This window comes from Colletes latitarsis, chromosome 1 (assembly GCF_051014445.1).
Source record: "Colletes latitarsis isolate SP2378_abdomen chromosome 1, iyColLati1, whole genome shotgun sequence".
NCBI lineage: Eukaryota > Metazoa > Arthropoda > Insecta > Hymenoptera > Colletidae > Colletes > Colletes latitarsis.
Window position 1 is genome coordinate 44,551,601 of NC_135134.1, and position 18,547 is coordinate 44,570,147.

The 18,547-nt window shown below is 33.1% G+C and overlaps 4 protein-coding genes across 4 annotated transcripts; 2 read left to right on the plus strand and 2 right to left on the minus strand.

Annotated features, from left to right (window-relative positions):
- Nucleotides 1-2,059: 2,059 nt before the first annotated feature.
- Jmjd4 (jumonji domain containing 4) lies at nt 2,060-5,211 on the minus strand. The gene is made up of 4 exons (XM_076767883.1): nt 4,732-5,211; nt 3,465-3,762; nt 3,099-3,369; nt 2,060-2,875 (listed from the first exon to the last, which is right to left on the minus strand). Exons 1-4 carry the CDS (start codon nt 4,967-4,969, stop codon nt 2,384-2,386), a joined length of 1,299 nt encoding a protein of 432 aa, XP_076623998.1. The 5' UTR covers nt 4,970-5,211; the 3' UTR covers nt 2,060-2,383.
- A 1,620-nt stretch (nt 5,212-6,831) lies between these two features.
- L(1)g0007 (ATP-dependent RNA helicase l(1)G0007) lies at nt 6,832-13,040 on the plus strand. Its single transcript, XM_076767848.1, has 8 exons — nt 6,832-7,456; nt 7,811-8,040; nt 8,284-8,567; nt 9,002-9,603; nt 9,691-9,834; nt 9,983-10,895; nt 11,890-12,565; nt 12,681-13,040. The coding sequence occupies exons 1-8, from the start codon at nt 6,980-6,982 to the stop codon at nt 12,760-12,762; spliced, it is 3,408 nt and encodes a 1,135-aa protein (XP_076623963.1). The 5' UTR covers nt 6,832-6,979; the 3' UTR covers nt 12,763-13,040.
- A 342-nt stretch (nt 13,041-13,382) lies between these two features.
- Rpl23a (ribosomal protein L23A) lies at nt 13,383-15,855 on the minus strand. The gene is made up of 4 exons (XM_076767897.1): nt 15,760-15,855; nt 14,903-15,213; nt 13,989-14,116; nt 13,383-13,687 (listed from the first exon to the last, which is right to left on the minus strand). The coding sequence occupies exons 1-4, from the start codon at nt 15,791-15,793 to the stop codon at nt 13,426-13,428; spliced, it is 735 nt and encodes a 244-aa protein (XP_076624012.1). The 5' UTR covers nt 15,794-15,855; the 3' UTR covers nt 13,383-13,425.
- Nucleotides 15,856-16,515: 660 nt separating this feature from the next.
- LOC143344862 (ras-related protein Rab-34) lies at nt 16,516-18,531 on the plus strand. The gene is made up of 7 exons (XM_076771407.1): nt 16,516-16,545; nt 17,163-17,329; nt 17,407-17,508; nt 17,622-17,686; nt 17,748-17,878; nt 18,054-18,261; nt 18,372-18,531. Exons 1-7 carry the CDS (start codon nt 16,516-16,518, stop codon nt 18,440-18,442), a joined length of 774 nt encoding a protein of 257 aa, XP_076627522.1. The 3' UTR covers nt 18,443-18,531.
- Nucleotides 18,532-18,547: the final 16 nt, after the last annotated feature.

The window sequence follows — 18,547 nt, forward strand, 5'->3', positions numbered from 1 at the left end:
TTTTTCGTTAAGATAATATTCGTAACAATATCTATACATATCTACATATAGATTTTGTATATATATTTAGACAGCAAAGAACTCACTATTGTCCGAATAGAAATATATTTGCCTTTTTTGTACATATAATATGTATATAAGTATACATACGTATATAGGGTGAGACATAGAAAAAAATATTACGTAAAACAATTCGTACATTTCACCGGAGAATGGTGAAAATGTTTCAAAATTATTTAATATGGATGTGTGTGGCGATTTTTTACCCTATTTACATTCTCCGACACCATGTTATACTTTTATATTTATATTGTGTTGACGAACCGTTGAGACATTTTTCAATAAAACGTAACAGTAAACCGGGGGAGTACGATTACTGCGGAACAGAAACTATAAAATGGCTGACTAGATATTTCTAACAGGATTTCCGTCGTTATTATTAAAATTGGCGAAGAATCGTTAGTTTTATCATTCATCACATTAGAAATAGATTATTTTCCTATAGTTTAATTTTCAACGGAAAACAATTTTAATACGATTATGACATTTACAATTAAAGATCGTTTATTTATTACTATTATCGTTTGATAGAATTTTGAGTTTGCGTTTTTATTCTCCTTTTATATTATATTTGTGTACAGTATTTACAATATAAAATATTTACATTACAATACTAGGATTTTCTGTACATAGTAATAATAAAACAGAAAAATTAAATTCGTTATAACTAAGATATCACGAGAACAGTGTTCGCGAACAGCGAATTCCCGGCATTACAAAACATAATTATAATGAGAAATTCAAACAATTAGTTTCCTTTAAAATGTTATGGTTTTGTATTTATAATACTATATGTATATATAATCACGGAAATATCTGAAAGGAGTAATATATTTGAATTTTAAAGCTTTCAAGGGTTGTCAGTTCATAGAAAAAAATTTATCCAAAATATTAAAGTTGAATTGGAATTTGGCTACACAATACCGTTTTTCAGACTATTGTGCACCTGCAATTATGCTTGAATTTAGAACCCGCGGAAAATTCGATGGATTTAACATGGCCTACAACCAAACATTTTTGAATACTTGGTCTGGACTTCGTAGATTCTGACAAATGACGACCCTATTTAAAATTTGGATTAGGCAGTACCTCGTGTTCACTTTACAATTGCTACTATATAAGATACCGTGCAAATAACTGCAATAATTGCTGTTTTTATACTTTATTGAAAAGATGTTGGCTGATAACAGTACAGTCAGTAGAGCGCGTCGTCCATTTACATATGTACTTGCAATAGTTCTAGAAACGTTCGCTACCACCCACCTCGTCACCTCTGGCCCAATCCTTTCTCCACCAGGAGTGTCATCGAGACGGGGGTGCCGTGGTGCTAGAATTCCTCGAACTTCCTAACCCTGACGATCCGACATCCCTGGTATTTTTCCCAAAGTGAAAATTTCGGAGGCTTGCTAAAATTTCTCTGCGGGCCCACTAGCTGAAGGTCGGCAGAGTCTCAGCACAGCTTGCAAGGTTAACTTAATTTCGTCGACCAGATTTATGATCCTTGATAATGTCCTTTCAAGACGTAACTTTGAAACTATTTCGGAGCTTAACGTTTGACCAAAAATGGGTCATAAATCCGGTCAAGACATGAAAAACTTAACACGAGTATCGATATCTTTATAAGATATCAAGCAGATATCAGTACCTTCATAAAAGTATTAAATACGTATCGATTCTTTTGTAAAGTATCGAACAAACATCGATACATTCATAAAATTATCAAACGAGTACCTGTACTTTTGTGTTATCAAGCAGGTATCGATAGTTTTGTAAAGTTCATTCAAGTATTAAATAAGTATCGTTATCGAAAATTGATATTAAGTAATGAAAATTTTGATATATTCCTTTATTTTCCACTTTCGTATATATTTATGCAACAACTGAAAATTACTTTTTTCCAAATCTTCTAGAATTTCAATTATAAATGCAAAAAGGTGGATTATGCAATATGGATAATTCTATAACAGTTTCTTAAAAATCACGTATAACTACTAGAAAATAGTATTAAAAAATGATATTTTATTATGCCATAAGTAAATGATCACAATGAAAATCGTAAAATATAATAACAATATAATTCAAATATATTTTGACTCGTTTCTACTCCATAGAATCTCGCTTATTTTACGTTAAATCCAATTAGAAAATTTTTTGGATCGCACCAAATATCCCTAAATATCCATTTACTTTATTTACATTGAAACTATCATATTATTAAACAATTAAAAATGCATCTTAGAATTAGTTATTTCCAATTGTATAAAAACTTATTTATATTGTTTACAGAAATTATATACATGGTAATTAGAAACTATCAATCTCATCACATTTCATCTTCGCTTTGAATGTCAATATTCTTTATAGTCGTTGATTGATCCTCGCTATTGTATGTTTGTAGAAGCAGAACAATTTTGTTTAATAATTTGTGACCTTGTTTCCTTTCACAAATTAAATCGTAGATAGATTTCTCCTCCGCATCGTTGATAAAATCGATTAAAATTAATCTTATGGCGTCCAGATCGAACAGACAATGATTTATTCCGAATTCGTATTTGTTGAAGCTTATTACTTTCTCTTTCTTCAAAATCATGTTCAAACGTCGCTTTGCTATGAAGACTATGAAGTCAAAGAATAGATAATAATCCATTCCATAAGTAGATTTCAATATTAATTGACACTGTTCCGCCCAATTGTTCATATCTTGACAATCCGTGACTTCCTTCATCACCAAACTCAATTCTTTCTTTAATCCATGCCACACATCTACTATGTTGCATCCATTAATCCAATTATGATTTATGGAAATTGAGTCTTCCTATTTAAAAATCGTACCATAAAACATTAACAAATAAATGAAGTAGAGAAGAACAACTAAGAAATAATAAACTATTTTAGAAACAAAAAATAATTCAGAAATAACAAATAAGATTATTCTAAATTTTAATGTATTGAATAATTTTCTTAAATTCAATTTTTGAAGAATCTTTTCTCATAACAAAAAAAAACATTTCTTCTACTTATTAAAGATTAAATCTTACCAGATTCCAAACTTGGTGGTGCCATCCAGATGGTACAAATATAATTTCACCCTGGTTCTGGATCACATCAATGCACTTCAAAGCTCGTTTGTCATAAGCTCTATACTTTTTGTAATCATTCAACTCTTCAGAAGTTGCATCATATATTAATTGACCACTGATGTCTCGCAAAAAGTCTTCTTGATGAGGAGGAAAAAGTAACCATCTTTTCTTGCCAACTATATTTGCAGACCAGCTATATGATCCAAACACATCTGCATGCAATGGAGTCCTAAATAAAACAAAGTTCTTATTTTATAGCAAATTTCACTTAATTATTTATATATATTTATAATAATATTTATTCGATAAACAATTTTTTTTTACCATGTTCCATTAGGCCCCATATAAACGAATCTGTAGTCATCATTTAGACTAGGATTGGAAATGTAATATTCATTAAGCCAATCAGAGGCAAAGTACTGGGGAACATTATACATTGGAGCATTGGGAAATAGTCTTGGACAGTGCCAATCTTTTAAATATAAAAGCGACATCGAATTGGAAGAATTGCTTCTGGTATAATCTATCCAATAATTTAAATAGTCTCTCATTCTCATGTCATCTTTTTGCTGAGAATTGTAGTACTTTTTGTTGCAATCCGCAACTGGCACCACACAATTTCCTATTAGGAGAAAATAAAAAATAATTTCTATCACAATAATATAACAGAACTTAAATTAGTGAAGCATGTAGGAAATGAAAATTGTGTTATATCGTTTTATAAATAATTATTGTGTTTAAATTGAGGGCCAAAAATAATTGTCAAAAATTTGGTGGGAAAAAAAAAATTTTGTTATTGGTATAATATACAGTAGTGCCCACTTAATTGTCCACACTTGGGACCGGCCGCGGTCACTTATGTGGGCATGGTTATTTCCCAGAATTCAACGGAAATAAGGAAAGAGGATAAGTGTGAGTGAGATACAATAGCTGGTACCCAAAACCATTATATACAATGTATCGATAACGACCGGCGTCAAATTACGCTCGAAAATGCGGTCACTTAAGTGGGCAAAAATGCGGTCAATTAAGTGGGCAAAAATGCGGTCACTTAAGTGGGCAAAAGTGCGGTCATTTAAGTGGGCATTAGTTACGAATAACTATTATCAACGAGCAGATTTTTATATTGATTACGAATAATCATTATCGATTATATTGGTTTCAAATAATTATTATAATTGATGAAAACAGTTTTTAGTTATTCGCAATCAATATAAAATTCTAGTATAAGCAAAATCTATTTCCATTAATTGTAATGATTTTTCACAAACAAAAGCAATTTTTGTTATTTATAATTGGTTATTGGTGACAACAAAAATTTGTTATCCATCCCTGTTTTAAATACTGAAACAATTTTATAGGTTAGATTACAGTAATTAGTCCAAAGAGGGAAAAATCGTGTTATATTGCATTTCTGTAAATAAACGATATGTTTAAATAATAAAAATATTGATAAGTAAATTAAACACGAATTTTAAATCTGGCAAAAGATGGTTCAAAAATATTAGATATTTTGTCCTTCCTTCAAACTTTTTTAAATCTACCGTTATTTACAACAAAAACCAATTTTGTAGGTTATGGTAGTATTTACCGAACAATAAATCGAGTACGTCGAAATCTGGAGCATTGTCGTCGTTCCATTGTCTTCTGCACGACCAATTGTCTGTGATTTTCGAATTAAAGATGCACGGTTTGTTCGGAATTAAATATTGCGTAAAAAATTCATCGTAGGTCATGGACGGCCCAACACGATCGATCCAATCGACAATGGCGGCGTCTTTGTTAATGGATAACCTCTTAGTTTTAATCTCCAGCAGTTCCAACATCATGAACCTTCCTATTTCATTAAACTGACTAATAGTCAGTTGTCGATCGATTTTTATATGATTTAGAGTAGTGTGGAAATCAACAATGATGTACAGCTGGTTTTCGAGGAGATACTATTTAAAAATCACCTTGAAATTTTACGAACTTGTACTCGCGCATGATTTGTGCAATATTATATTTTCGACCATCATTCATCGATGCAGTCATTACCACATACAATGAATTAACTATAAAAAATTATCGTCTGCTATTTATTTCTTTTTGCAATAGTATGGCGAATCTAAGTAGGTTGAATATTTTTATTTATATTTCTACTTGTATGTTATTTATCGTGGGGGGACAAAAGTAGAATTGTAAAGAAGTTATTATTGATCCATGAAAATTTATATAGTAAATAATGAACAATTATTATAATTCGATTAAATATTTTTATTAGCACAATTGTGAAATAAAGCCGATAAAAGAGTATCGATTACATAAAACGATAATATTTTAAACAGAAATTTTACAGGATCCATTATCATTTTCGATAAAGATTTTATAAAAGGATTCAATTTTATATAAAATGATCGAATAAATTTTTCCTCTATTTTCTCTATAAAAGAAAAAATTTAACGAAATCTTATACATTGAATACCTATCTAAACCACACTAAATATGTATATTACAAATATTTTAAAGTAATGTCCGACACTGTCTTACTCGTGAAGGGTTAATTAAAAAATAAATATTTGGAAATTGAAAACAAATAAAATTTATTGAAATGAAAAATCAATCTCAACCAATACTATGCTGTAGCAACCTTTAACAGAAAATATTTGTATAAAACATGATCTGAACGAAGAAACTAACTATAGTAAAAGTAGATTAATAATGATTTTTATCAATAGGTTTTCTGTTAATCTGTGTCAATAAGCTGTGTTATAAAAAACAATTGTCGCCTTGTTATGATAGCATTGTCACGTAACAAAGCGACAATATTTTCAAAAGGAATTAATTTGTCTTTCTACCATGACTAGGGTTCAAAGTAATTTTTACCCAAATCCCAAACACCCATTTTTCTCGTTAGTTGAATCGTATTATTTCATCATCAATGCAAATAGAAAACTTAGTATTCTGTAATATAACATTAGAGAAATAACGTTTTTTGTTTCAACCGAACGACATGTGTTTTAAGACATCAGAAATCTTGCCAAACATCTTTGAAAACTTCAAGAACCGTCTCCGCGATACGAAATATTTTTTCAAGCTATTAAAAAAACTTACGTATTTCGTTCTCGCGGATTTTATTCGTTCATTATCCATTAGCTAACAGCAGGAAAGGAGAGGGAAAGAAAGAGAAGGAATGAGAAGAAAAGGGAAGAGAAGGAGATGTCTCAATGGTGATCGTAAAGCGTATATATAGGAATATGTGGTTAGTTGAATACTTGTGAGAGAGCATATCCCTCTGCTGGCGAGTGTGGAAAGTATCGTTACACCATCTTTTTATAAAAACGAGGTTGTAAATATAAAAAGCAAATTAAAAAATAATACAGAAAAAGCTTTATTTATTTTACAATACAGCAAAATGTAAACACTAACCTTCAAACCTAGTTCATGCTTAATTCTGGAGGGAAATTTCTATGAATGTATCGATATTTGTTTGATACGGGATATTTCTATTTTAAAGTTCCCCATAATAATAAATATCAATAGAGTTAAATTATTTTTCACATTTGAATAATATTTTTAATTTTTCATAGTTAATAAATTATATTCATTTCATTTTCCATCAATATCTAAATATTTTTTCTCCATACTCATTGCTTTGAAACGCAAGCGCGATAGCGCGAAGATTCTGTCAGTAAGTCAGTATAGCACGATCTATCACAGTGTTTACACTGCTTTTTATATATACGAAAATTCGTATTAATTTTTCATGTTATACTTTCTTTCGTTCATACGAAAAGATTAGGGACACGATAATCATGTGCATTTCAATCACTAGTATCTTTAATTATACTTCGTAAGAGATGGAGACGTCGAGTGATTCGAGTTTGTATAGGTTAGAAGGATCGGAGAAAAATCAAACTGGAGGTTTGATTATTCGCAAAAAACCCTCTGATCACACGTTTAAAAAGCCTCAGATATCGATTTTGGGGCTTGATAAACTCGCGAAACGGAAGAGGTTAGAAAACTCACTGGAATTCGGTTCGTCGAAACCTCCATCAAGTTCGCCAAAATTGGAAGTCAAAGAGAGGAAATACAGATCGTACGCCGAGGAAACACCAACTCATACTGGTGGAGTCAATTCGGAAGCCCAACAGAGGTTGGAATCACGTTTGAAGCGTCAGAGTCTAAGTGCACAGGATAAGAATCGCAGACACAGAGATAACGATGCCAGACGAGACAGAAACAGAGAAAGCGAGCGGAGCAGGAACAGAATTAGCACTAGACAAACTCCATTAAGATTCAAAGATGAACCACAAACTCCTGTATTTAAGACAAAGGTAATTATAAAATTCACGATTGATTTTGTACATTGTAACCCAATTAATATGTTAAAAAACAGGTATTAATACCTTTGTAGAAGCTGGAGAAGGCATCAATATTTTTGTGAGGCATCAAACAACTGTCTATAACTGTTTGAACCTTTACAAAAGAAACGATATGTTTGATACTTCTGTGAAAGTATCAATGTTTGATACCTCCCATAAATATCAATGGTTGTTTGAAATTTTACAAATTAATTGAAACCTATTTAGTATCTTCCAAAACTATCAATAACTTTTAAAATGAATAAAGTTTGAGGTTTGGATGAATGATTGCAATGGTAAGACTAATAGTTTTTTTAACTATTGCAGGATCCAACATCTAAGAGTAATTGGGATGATGATGACGACGAGGAGCCAAGGAAATCAAGTTGGGATCATCCCACACCAAATCTTTACAGCAGCAGAGATGGTCGAGATAGCATTAGAAGTGAATTTACACCTTCATATAAGTATAATTCTTGGAACAAAGACAAAGCTAGTGGCGCTACGCCAATGGTAGATGGAGAAGAGAAAGAATTATGGGAAGAAGAACAACAAAGGTACTTACTATTATAATATTAAAACAGTTGTTGTTCTATTAGGTTTGTAAATGTTTTTGTATTTTTTGCAAGTGAAACCGAATTGTAACAGTCTAGAAGCAATTTAAGCATTTAAATTATATGATATTGCTATTAACCTGGGAAGTCTCAAGATTTCATTAATGAAATTGAAAGATAATATTCGTGTGTCCAAGTGTGACAAAGTTTTACACATTCCTAAAAATTTAAAAATATCTATTTCAGACTAGATAGAGAGTGGTATGCATTAGATGATGGAGAAAATCACGCTTTCGCTGATGTCTCTGAAGAATACACGCGTAAAAAGGAAATGGAACTGGAAGCTAAACGTCAGAAGCGTCTCTCTGCTCAACAACGACAGATAAATAAAGATAATGAATTGTGGGAACGTAATAGAATGCTAACGTCTGGAGTTGTGAGTTCTTTAGACCATGATGATGATCCTGACGAGGAAGGGGAGACTAGGGTGCATCTTTTAGTTCACAATGTTGTTCCGCCTTTTTTGGACGGTAATATATGTTTTATTATACTATTACAGTAGTGCCCACTTAAGTGACCGCACTTTTACCCACGTAAGTGTCCGTGGTTATCCCTACCAATTCTTGGAAACCAAGCGGCTTCGAACATCGAGCGTGTCGAGCGTAACTTGACGCCGGTCGTTATCGATACATTGTATATTATGGTTTCGGGTGCCAGCTATTGTATCTCACTCACACTTATCCTCTTTCCTTATCTCAGTTCAATTCTGAGAAGCAACCATGCCCACTTAAACGACCGCGGCCGGTCCCGAGCGTGGACACTTAAGTGGGCACTACTGTATTAATTTTTTAAAGCTAGAGAAATAAAAGGAATCGTTTTAATCGCTTAGTTTTAAATTTAAGCTAAACTACTTGTCGACGAATAAACGATGTGTGTAAAAAATACAGTAACTTAAAAATGGCAGGTCGAATCGTGTTCACAAAACAGCCAGAGCCTGTAGTGCCAGTTCGTGATCCTACTTCGGACATGGCTTTAGTAGCCAGGAAAGGATCGGCCTTGGTTCGAGCGTATCGCGAACAAAAGGAGCGTCGAAGAGCTCAGAAAAAGCACTGGGAACTAGCAGGAACTCACATAGGGAATATAATGGGTGTTCGTGACAGAAATAAAGAGGACAAAGAAGAACCCGGACAAGAAACTGATTTTAAAGCTGGTCAAAAGTATGCTCGACATATTGGAGCTGATGAAGTAACTGGAGAAGCGAAATATAGAATGATTCAACACCAAAGAAGAAGTCTTCCAGTGTTTGCTGTTCGCCAAGAATTATTAAACGTTATTAGAGAAAATAGTGTGGTGGTTATAATTGGAGAAACTGGAAGCGGGAAAACCACACAGTTAACGCAATATCTCCATGAAGACGGTTATAGTCGTTATGGGATAATAGGATGCACGCAACCGAGAAGAGTGGCCGCCATGTCAGTGGCTAAAAGAGTTTCTGACGAAATGGCGACCACTTTGGGCGATAAAGTTGGATACGCTATTCGTTTCGAAGATTGTACTTCGAAAGATGTAGGTAATTTAAATTGTTCTTTTTTTTTTATATGAAATTAAGACTGAGAGAATGGAAAATTTGAAATGATTTGTTTTGTTTTATAGACTGTTATTAAGTATATGACCGATGGTATTTTATTGAGGGAGAGCTTGAGAGAAGGAGATTTGGATCGATATAGTGTTATTATTATGGACGAAGCTCATGAGAGGTCTTTGTCGACTGACGTACTGTTCGGGTTACTCAGAGAGGTAAGATTTGGGTCTACTTTTGGTGTTAGTAAATTTAATAAGTGGATGAGATTTTGGGAAATTAAAGGTGACGGACGTATGGATATTATTAACTTTCGAGTTAATATTTCAACAAAACATTTTAACGCTCAGAAACAAATTTCTCTAGGTAGTAGCCAGACGCCACGATCTGAAACTAATCGTCACTTCCGCTACGATGGACTCTAGCAAGTTTTCCGCATTCTTTGGAAACGCAGCGACTTTTCAGATTCCAGGACGTACGTTTCCTGTCGAAATACTGCACGCAAAAAACCCAGTAGAAGATTACGTGGACGCAGCAGTGAAACAGGTCTTACAAATTCACTTGCAGCCTCGTTCTGGCGACGTATTGGTTTTCATGCCTGGCCAGGAAGACATCGAAGTCACCTGCGAAGCTCTGAAAGAACGTTTAGCAGAAATCGAATCTGCTCCCCTGCTTTCAATTTTACCGATTTATTCGCAATTGCCGTCAGACTTGCAGGCGAAGATCTTCCAAAGATCAGAAGGAGGTCTTCGAAAATGTGTTGTAGCAACTAATATTGCAGAAACCTCATTAACTGTCGATGGGATTGTGTTCGTCGTAGATTCTGGTTATTGCAAACTGAAGGTTTACAATCCAAGAATCGGAATGGACGCTTTACAAGTCTATCCGGTGTCTAGAGCCAACGCTGACCAAAGAGCTGGAAGAGCTGGACGTACAGGTCCTGGAACCTGCTTCAGGCTGTACACTAGGCGACAATATTTAGACGAACTGCTTTTAACCGGAGTTCCAGAAATCCAGCGAACCAATCTTGCAAACACTGTGCTGTTATTGAAGTCTTTGGGTGTACAAGATTTGCTAGCTTTCCATTTCATGGACCCTCCACCACAGGATAATATTCTGAATTCTCTGTATCAATTGTGGATTCTGGGAGCTCTGGATCACACCGGACGACTTACTCCGTTGGGAAGACAGATGGCGGAATTTCCATTGGATCCTCCGCAGTGCCAGATGCTGATCGTCGCTTCGCAACTCGGTTGCACTGCTGATATACTTATTATTGGTACGTAGAGAAAATTTATGGCAGATTTTAATTAGAACTTGGGTTTTTGCACCGCGAGAAAGTTTGTTTTGTATGTTTCGTTCGCTTTGAGCGGGAATTCTAACCCGCCACTTAACACGAACCGTATACAGGGTGTTCGGCCACCCCTGGGAAAAATTTTAATGGGGGATTCTAGAGGCCAAAATAAGACGAAAATCAAGAATACCAATTTGTTGATAAAGGCTTCGTTAAACAGTTATTAACGTTTAAAGTTCCGACCGTACTGAATTTTTTTCTCGAAAATGCGCAAGATTTCGGGGGTATGTCTGTTGACCAAAAATGCTTGCAATTGACCCCTGCAACTAAAAATAATTTTTCCAAGACGATTCGAAAGTCTTTTTTTTTCACCCAAAACTTTCAGCACTTACTCGAATTTTTTTCTCGAAAGTGAGTAGGATTTCGGAAGTATGTGTATTCACCAAAAATGATTGTAATTGACCCCCGCAACCGAAAATAATTTTTCCAGAACGATTTGAAATTTTTGAATTTAATTGTTAATAACTTTTTAACGAAGCCTCCACCAACAAATTGGTATTCTTGATTTTCGTCTTATTTTGGCCTCTAGAATCCCCCATTAAAATTTTTCCCAGGGTTAGTCGAACACCCTGTATAAGAACAAGAAAGGTTAACCCGCTCTATTAGTGCTAAAAAATAACGACTCATGAACGGCTCTGCGCAATTAATAAGGACTTTTTAAAAAAGAAAATCTCCACTTTCGATGCATTAACCAATTAACTGTGTTTGACGAGTATATTCGTCATGGAGAAGTGCCAGGATTTTTTGTCATGACGAGTTTTATAAAATAAACCTATCTTTTTGATGCAATATTTTAACAGCGACACTTACTCTGTGCTTGACGATTATACTCGTCATCGATCGGTTTTCGTGACACAGAAATTCGTACTTTCAACACAAAGCGTCACAGTTAACTGGTTAAACTGAATCTGTTTTGTAGTTTCGATGTTGTCGGTGCCTTCCATATTCTATAGGCCAAAAGGTCGCGAAGAGGATTCCGACTCAGCCAGAGAAAAATTCCAAGTGCCTGAGTCTGATCATTTAACATACCTAAACGTCTACAATCAGTGGAAAGCAAACGGTTACTCAAGTTCTTGGTGCAACGATCATTTCATTCACGCGAAAGCCATGAGGAAAGTAAGGGAGGTTCGTCAGCAACTAGAAGAAATATTAAAGCAACAAAAGATGGAAGTTGTGAGCTGTGGAACGGACTGGGATATCGTGAGAAAGTGCATTTGTTCGGCGTATTTCCACCAGGCGGCTCGTTTAAAAGGAATTGGAGAATACGTGAACTGTCGAACAGGAATGCCCTGCCATCTTCATCCGACTTCAGCTTTGTTCGGAATGGGTTTCACGCCGGATTATGTGGTCTATCATGAACTGGTCATGACCGCTAAAGAGTATATGCAGTGTGTGACCGCGGTGGATGGCCATTGGCTTGCAGAATTGGGACCTATGTTCTTTAGTGTAAAAGAAACTGGGAGGAGCGGACGAGCGAAAAGAAGGAAAGCTATGCAACATTTGCATGAAATGGAGGGTCAAATGAAAGAGGCTGAGGAGGAAATGAAGGCTCGGGCCCAGGAACAACTTGAAAGGGAGCAGGCTTCTATTAGGAAGTATGTTTTCAATTTAAATGTTTCAATTCTTTAACAGGTTAATTTGTTGAGTTGTAATTGTAATTGTAATGGTAAATCTTCAAAACGTGTAAGAATAATCCTTCTTGGTTTACAGGAAGGAAATACTGACACCAGGTATCAGAGAACCAGGAACACCGGCGCCCTATCGTAAGACCCCTGGGAGATTAGGGTTATAATTAATTATATAGCGGATTCTTACTTATTCTTTTGTTTTTAAATAATCAGATTCGTATTCGAGTGGTTCGTTTTATATATTTAATAATTACAAATTTAACGACACCTTTTACCATCCCAGTCGCTTTAAAGTATAAAAACCTATTTTTTGACACATTGGCGTCGGATGGCGCATATATGTGTAAATAAGTCATCCGTATTTTTTACTAGGGACGAACGATGCGAAAATACGTGATTGAGATTTTTATGTATTTATCTTAAAATAAATTTAAAAAAACTATGAATGGGTCAAGTTCCCTGCATAAATACTAAAGTAGAAGCAGAAAAAACTAATTTTTGCAATTGCATTTTACAAGCAACGCGATTTTCCCTTTTTTGTACATTCTTTAACTTCTTAAACGGATTTTTCTGGAAATTAAATTTGGAAATACGAAACTAAAAAGTTCAACCTTTAAAATGATCCCAAAAAGGTTATTGTAAGACTTTTCTTCTCGAAAGTATAATAATCCAAAAATTAACGAAACATTTAATATCTCCACATAATTATTGATCTTTTAATCCCAAGATTCTCTAAAATTACAATATACAATACAGATTTTTGGAGAAGAAATAAAAACTACGGTTCATATCAATGTAAATATATTCTTCCATTCATACAGACACATTTATATTATTCCAATTTTATTAGCGACGTCCAGAGCATCGTAGTCACGAGTTAAGCGAACGTACGCCTTCTTTTTTCCATCAGGCCTAATTAATGTGTTCACTTTGGCCACATCCACATCATAGAGCTTCTTTATAGATGCTTTGATATGGTATTTGTTGGCGCGAGTGTGCACTATGAAAACTAACGTGTTGTTATCTTCGATCTTCTTCATGGCTGCTTCGGTGGTCAATGGAAATTTTATTATATTAAACGCATCCATTCTGAAAAATAACGAAAACCATTTTAAAATTTTTTTTTAATATAAAATTAATATAAAAGAAATTTTTTATACTGAGATAACAACAGAGTTTTTCTATCATTAGGAACTATTATTTATGTCTTATTTAAATCATCTTGCACAGATATTCTATAACAAAGGTTTAATTCCTATTAATTTCTCGTTTCACGGTTTATTGATACGTCAAGTTAAAAAACCATCAATTATCCAATTAGAATCGTAAAAGACACAGAATCATAGAGTTCAATTCCTTAAAACAAAATTTTATTGTATTCATTATTTACCTGTTTCTGTTTGGCACAGATTTCCTTGCATATTTGGGATTTCTCGGTGGCCTGAATGTTTTCGGTCGATGAAAGTGTACCGAAGTCCTTATTTTCCTTACTCTTGATCCATGAACACCTTTCAATATCTACATGATAGAAATACATTGCTTTCCAGTACATCATTAGTTGCAAAACAATTATTTCTTTTTTATCTTATAGAGTCAGTATTATAGTACAAATACAAGTTATCACAGATATTCAACGAGATTCCCTAACTTATTTCATCATGAAAAAACAAATTATGCAAAATAGAAACGTATTTCTTATCCAGTCTTCTACTAATCCAAGTAAAAAAAAACCAATCAATTAACTTTTCTTTTGCGTTTTCTTAAAGTTTGATAGAATTTTTTAAACAGATAAATCCAAAATAGTGAATCAATGAACTTTCCTTTCCTTAGAAATACAGTAGTGCCCACATAAGTGACCAAGCTCGGGACCGGCCGTGGTCACTTATGTGGGCATGGTTACTTCTCAGAATTCAACAGAGGTAAGGAAAGAGGATAAGTGCGAGTGAGATACAATAGCTGACACCCGAAACCATATATACATTGTATCGATAACGACCGGCGTCAAGTTACACTAGACACGCTCGATGTTCAAAGCCGCTTGGTTTCTAAGAATTGATGGAAATAACTGCCGTCACTTATGTGGGCAAAAATCCGATCACTTATGTGGACACTACTGTATGTAGGTATATGGTCTCTTTCCTTATCTCAGATGAATTCTGAGAAGTAACCATGCCTACTTAAGTGTCGCGGACATTTAAGTGGGCACTACTGTACATCTGGTACAGTAAAAAAATTTGCAAAGTTTCTTTTTTGACTGGATTGGTAGAAGATACTATCTTAATTTAACACTTAACGTATATTTACCTTTTTCTGTGCTTTGAGTGCTTTTTGCAGAGGTGTAGATGGTTTTCCACCTTTGGGTGTTTTCTTTGTAGTTTGGACATTCTTTTTAGGTTTGCTGATCAAACGCTTTACAGCAACTTTGGGCACGGGTTTTGCTGCTGGCTTTACTGCAGGTTTTGCTGCAGGTTTTGCTGCACTAGTTGCCTTGACAGTCGCAGGTTTCTTAGAAGCAGCTGGCTTTGCAGTTGCTTTTGTCACTTTGGACGTTGAAGAAGCTACAGCTGGTTTCTTCTCACTTTTCTTTTCAGTTTTCTTTGCAGCTGGCTTGCTGGCTGAAGAGAAATAAGAAGGAGCAAATAATGAAATTGTATAATTATTAGCTAGATAAAATATATTGGTTATAAATAAATATCGATATTTCAAATCATAAAAATGATGAAAAGCTTTGAAACTTCGAATTTCGACATATTTTTAATTAAGTTTCGAGGTGCTGAACGTAACTTTTAACTGAAATCTGTACATTAATACAATCCAAGGATAGAATCTTAATCTACATGTAACGTATACTTTTTAGGTTATATCAAACTTGAAATCATATTTTTGTTAAACGCTTTGTTTGTTCCGTAAATTATTGAAATTTCTATAACAATTATTTTTTAACATTAACGAAACAAAACAAATATGTTTTAACACTTCTTTCTTGTTTTTCCTTCAACAAATAAACATTCGACCACATGGCTCATATTTAAATCAAAAACACAGTGGTTAAACAAAGTTCCACGAATATGTTTCTATCTATTGTTTGCCACAAATTCACAAAGTACTTTTCACAGACTTTTATGAAAAATTTAAGTTGTACTAACAGTTAAAAAACGCACCTGCTTTATCCGTGGGTTTTAGTTTTGGAGCCATTTTGCTAAAAGGAACGAGAAATTCGTACCGGAAATAAAGACGAAGAAAATCACTACGATGATCATTGATGTATAAAATAATGAAATTGTAATTTCAATCCTTGAAATTTTAATTATTTGAAAAATATTTTTTCATGAAATAATTCTATAATATAATAGTACATGTTTATAAGTTCAAATTTTACAAATTGTAATATAATTGCAATTATATTAAATACACCCGCGAACAAATTTTATTTGGCAATTTTATTCGATATTAACAGTGAAACAATTCGAAAAAGTGTATTAAAAATGTGATAATAATTCAATATCATAGAAACTGTGGATTTAAATTTTATTACATTTATAAAACATTTTTTTGGTTTCAAATTGGAGAAAAGATGGTGAATGCACACCTGCCACAGCAACCAATGTTTTCAATTCAGAACAAATTGTGTTACAGTCGAGCATGAACTGTAACGAGTGTTAATATTGCCCTAAACGCATAGTCTACTACCATAATTGATTATAAAAATTTAGAGGAATTTAGTCGACAATTGTCTAAAATTCTATGAAGTATTGAAACTTCCAGTGATTTTAAGTAAACAATAAAATATACTGTAACAATAATAATTTAATATATAAAACTGAATTTTATTAATTATTCTATAATGAATTATAGTCGAATTATGTGCATCGTATAATACAAAAACAATGTTGGAAACGCGATCAGCTATTTACAAAATGATGGAAGCGACGCGAGATGAAAGACAAGTATGATTTTAAGTTTAACGAAATATATGAGAAATATGTGGGTATATATAATTTTTCAAATTGAAATTCTATCGTCCATCGATGAAATAATTCAATTTAAACAATTTCTCGATACAATTTGTTACCGACCGTGATAATTTGATCGATAAAATCGGCCAGGACCGTACTCAAGTCATTGAGTACGCTAATATAAAATTACTTTTAGGAAATTAATTCGTAGTGTTTCCGTTTACATATACATAATTAGAAACAATCGTATTAAAACGAAACATAATTGTATGGGACAGCAATGAAATAGTTTTTATAATAAATCAAGAATCAACACAATATTTTATTGAAAACGAATTAATATTTACTTCTAATAGAATATTTGACAATGACGTTTTTGGTTTTAAATGAATTTGTTGTCGATGAAAATAATTTCATGAATAAAATAGGCTAAGATTTTTATTACAATTTTTTCATTTTCCACGAATTTCATTACAATTTTTTTAAATTATCCGACCAAGTATAAACATATTTACTAATAAAATTCAATTCTTCATTTATAATTTTTATATAAATCTGATTTAAAATTGATTTATTAAGTTTGTATATTTGGTACAAATTTGATATAGATCAATAAATGGCCGCCACCGTTCTCCTCAGAAATCACACCTAATAATGAAAAAAACTTTAACGCGATTGTCAGATGTTTCTGTAAAACAAGTAATTTATCTCCGAGGATTTCCAAGGCAATAATAATTGGAGACGTTTCTGTTGGAAAATCGTGTCTATTGAATCGGTAATTATACTAAGTCTACAAAAATTTAACAAAGAAAAGTTGTATAATATCACTAAAATTCACAATTTGTATTCCAGATTCTGTCACAAAGTATTTGACAATAATTACAAAGCAACAATCGGTGTGGATTTTGAAGTAGAAAGATTTGACATTCTTGGTGTACCATTCCACCTACAGATGTAAGTTTTGTTCATTCAGCATCAGCAATTCTCTCCATTTTGTTATTCAAATAAATTCTCAACAACATTTACAAATATATATAAAATTTTTAAATGATATAACATTGTTTCAGATGGGACACTGCTGGTCAAGAAAGATTTAAATCCATCGCTGCATCCTATTACAGAGGATCCAATGGTAAAAATAATTTTTCTGGGTCTCATCATGTTTCTAAAGATTACTTAAAGGTATTTTTCAGCAATCATTGTTGTGTTTGACCTGACAAATTTAATATCCTTGGGAAATTGCGAACAATGGCTTTTGGAAGCTTCCAAAAGTAATCCAGACCAGTTTCAGGTGTTTTTAGTAGCTACGAAGCGAGATCTTCTGGTAAACCACAATTTTCCCATAATAATTGAAAGTCAGATGAAATAGATTCTAAATATCCAATTACTTTAAATTGTACTGTGTAATAATATAGTTGAAAGATGTCTAGGAAAGGAACCAAATACTATTTACATTATAATTGTCCTACAAGCATTAAGAGAAAAAAATTGATTTCCAGTCAGATCGAGTATACGAAATAATAGAAAAACGTGCCATGAAAGTGGCACAGAGAATGAAAGCTGAATTCTGGGCCGTTTCTTCCAGAACCGGAGACAGAGTATCAGAATTATTTGCAAGAGTTGCTGTACTCACTTTTCAAACTACAATTCTGCGTGAATTGGAAAATAGGAGTCCACAATCCATTAGTATAGGTTTAGATCTAATAAGTATGTAAAGTTACTAAACTAGAATTTTTTACAATCGTTGATTATAATAATATTTAAGTATTTTAATATTTAAATATATAATGGTATTTATTAAGTATGACTTTTTCCAGCATTAAATGATCGAACAGAAAGAGTTGAGAAAAAAAAGATAAAGAACAAATGTTTCAATTGTGAATATTAATTTCTGAGAAAATTGAATGTTAAAATCATCGAAAAATACATAAATTTGTTTACGAATGCAAAAATTATGAATAATTTGATGATTTCCGTGATACTTTCGAATTTG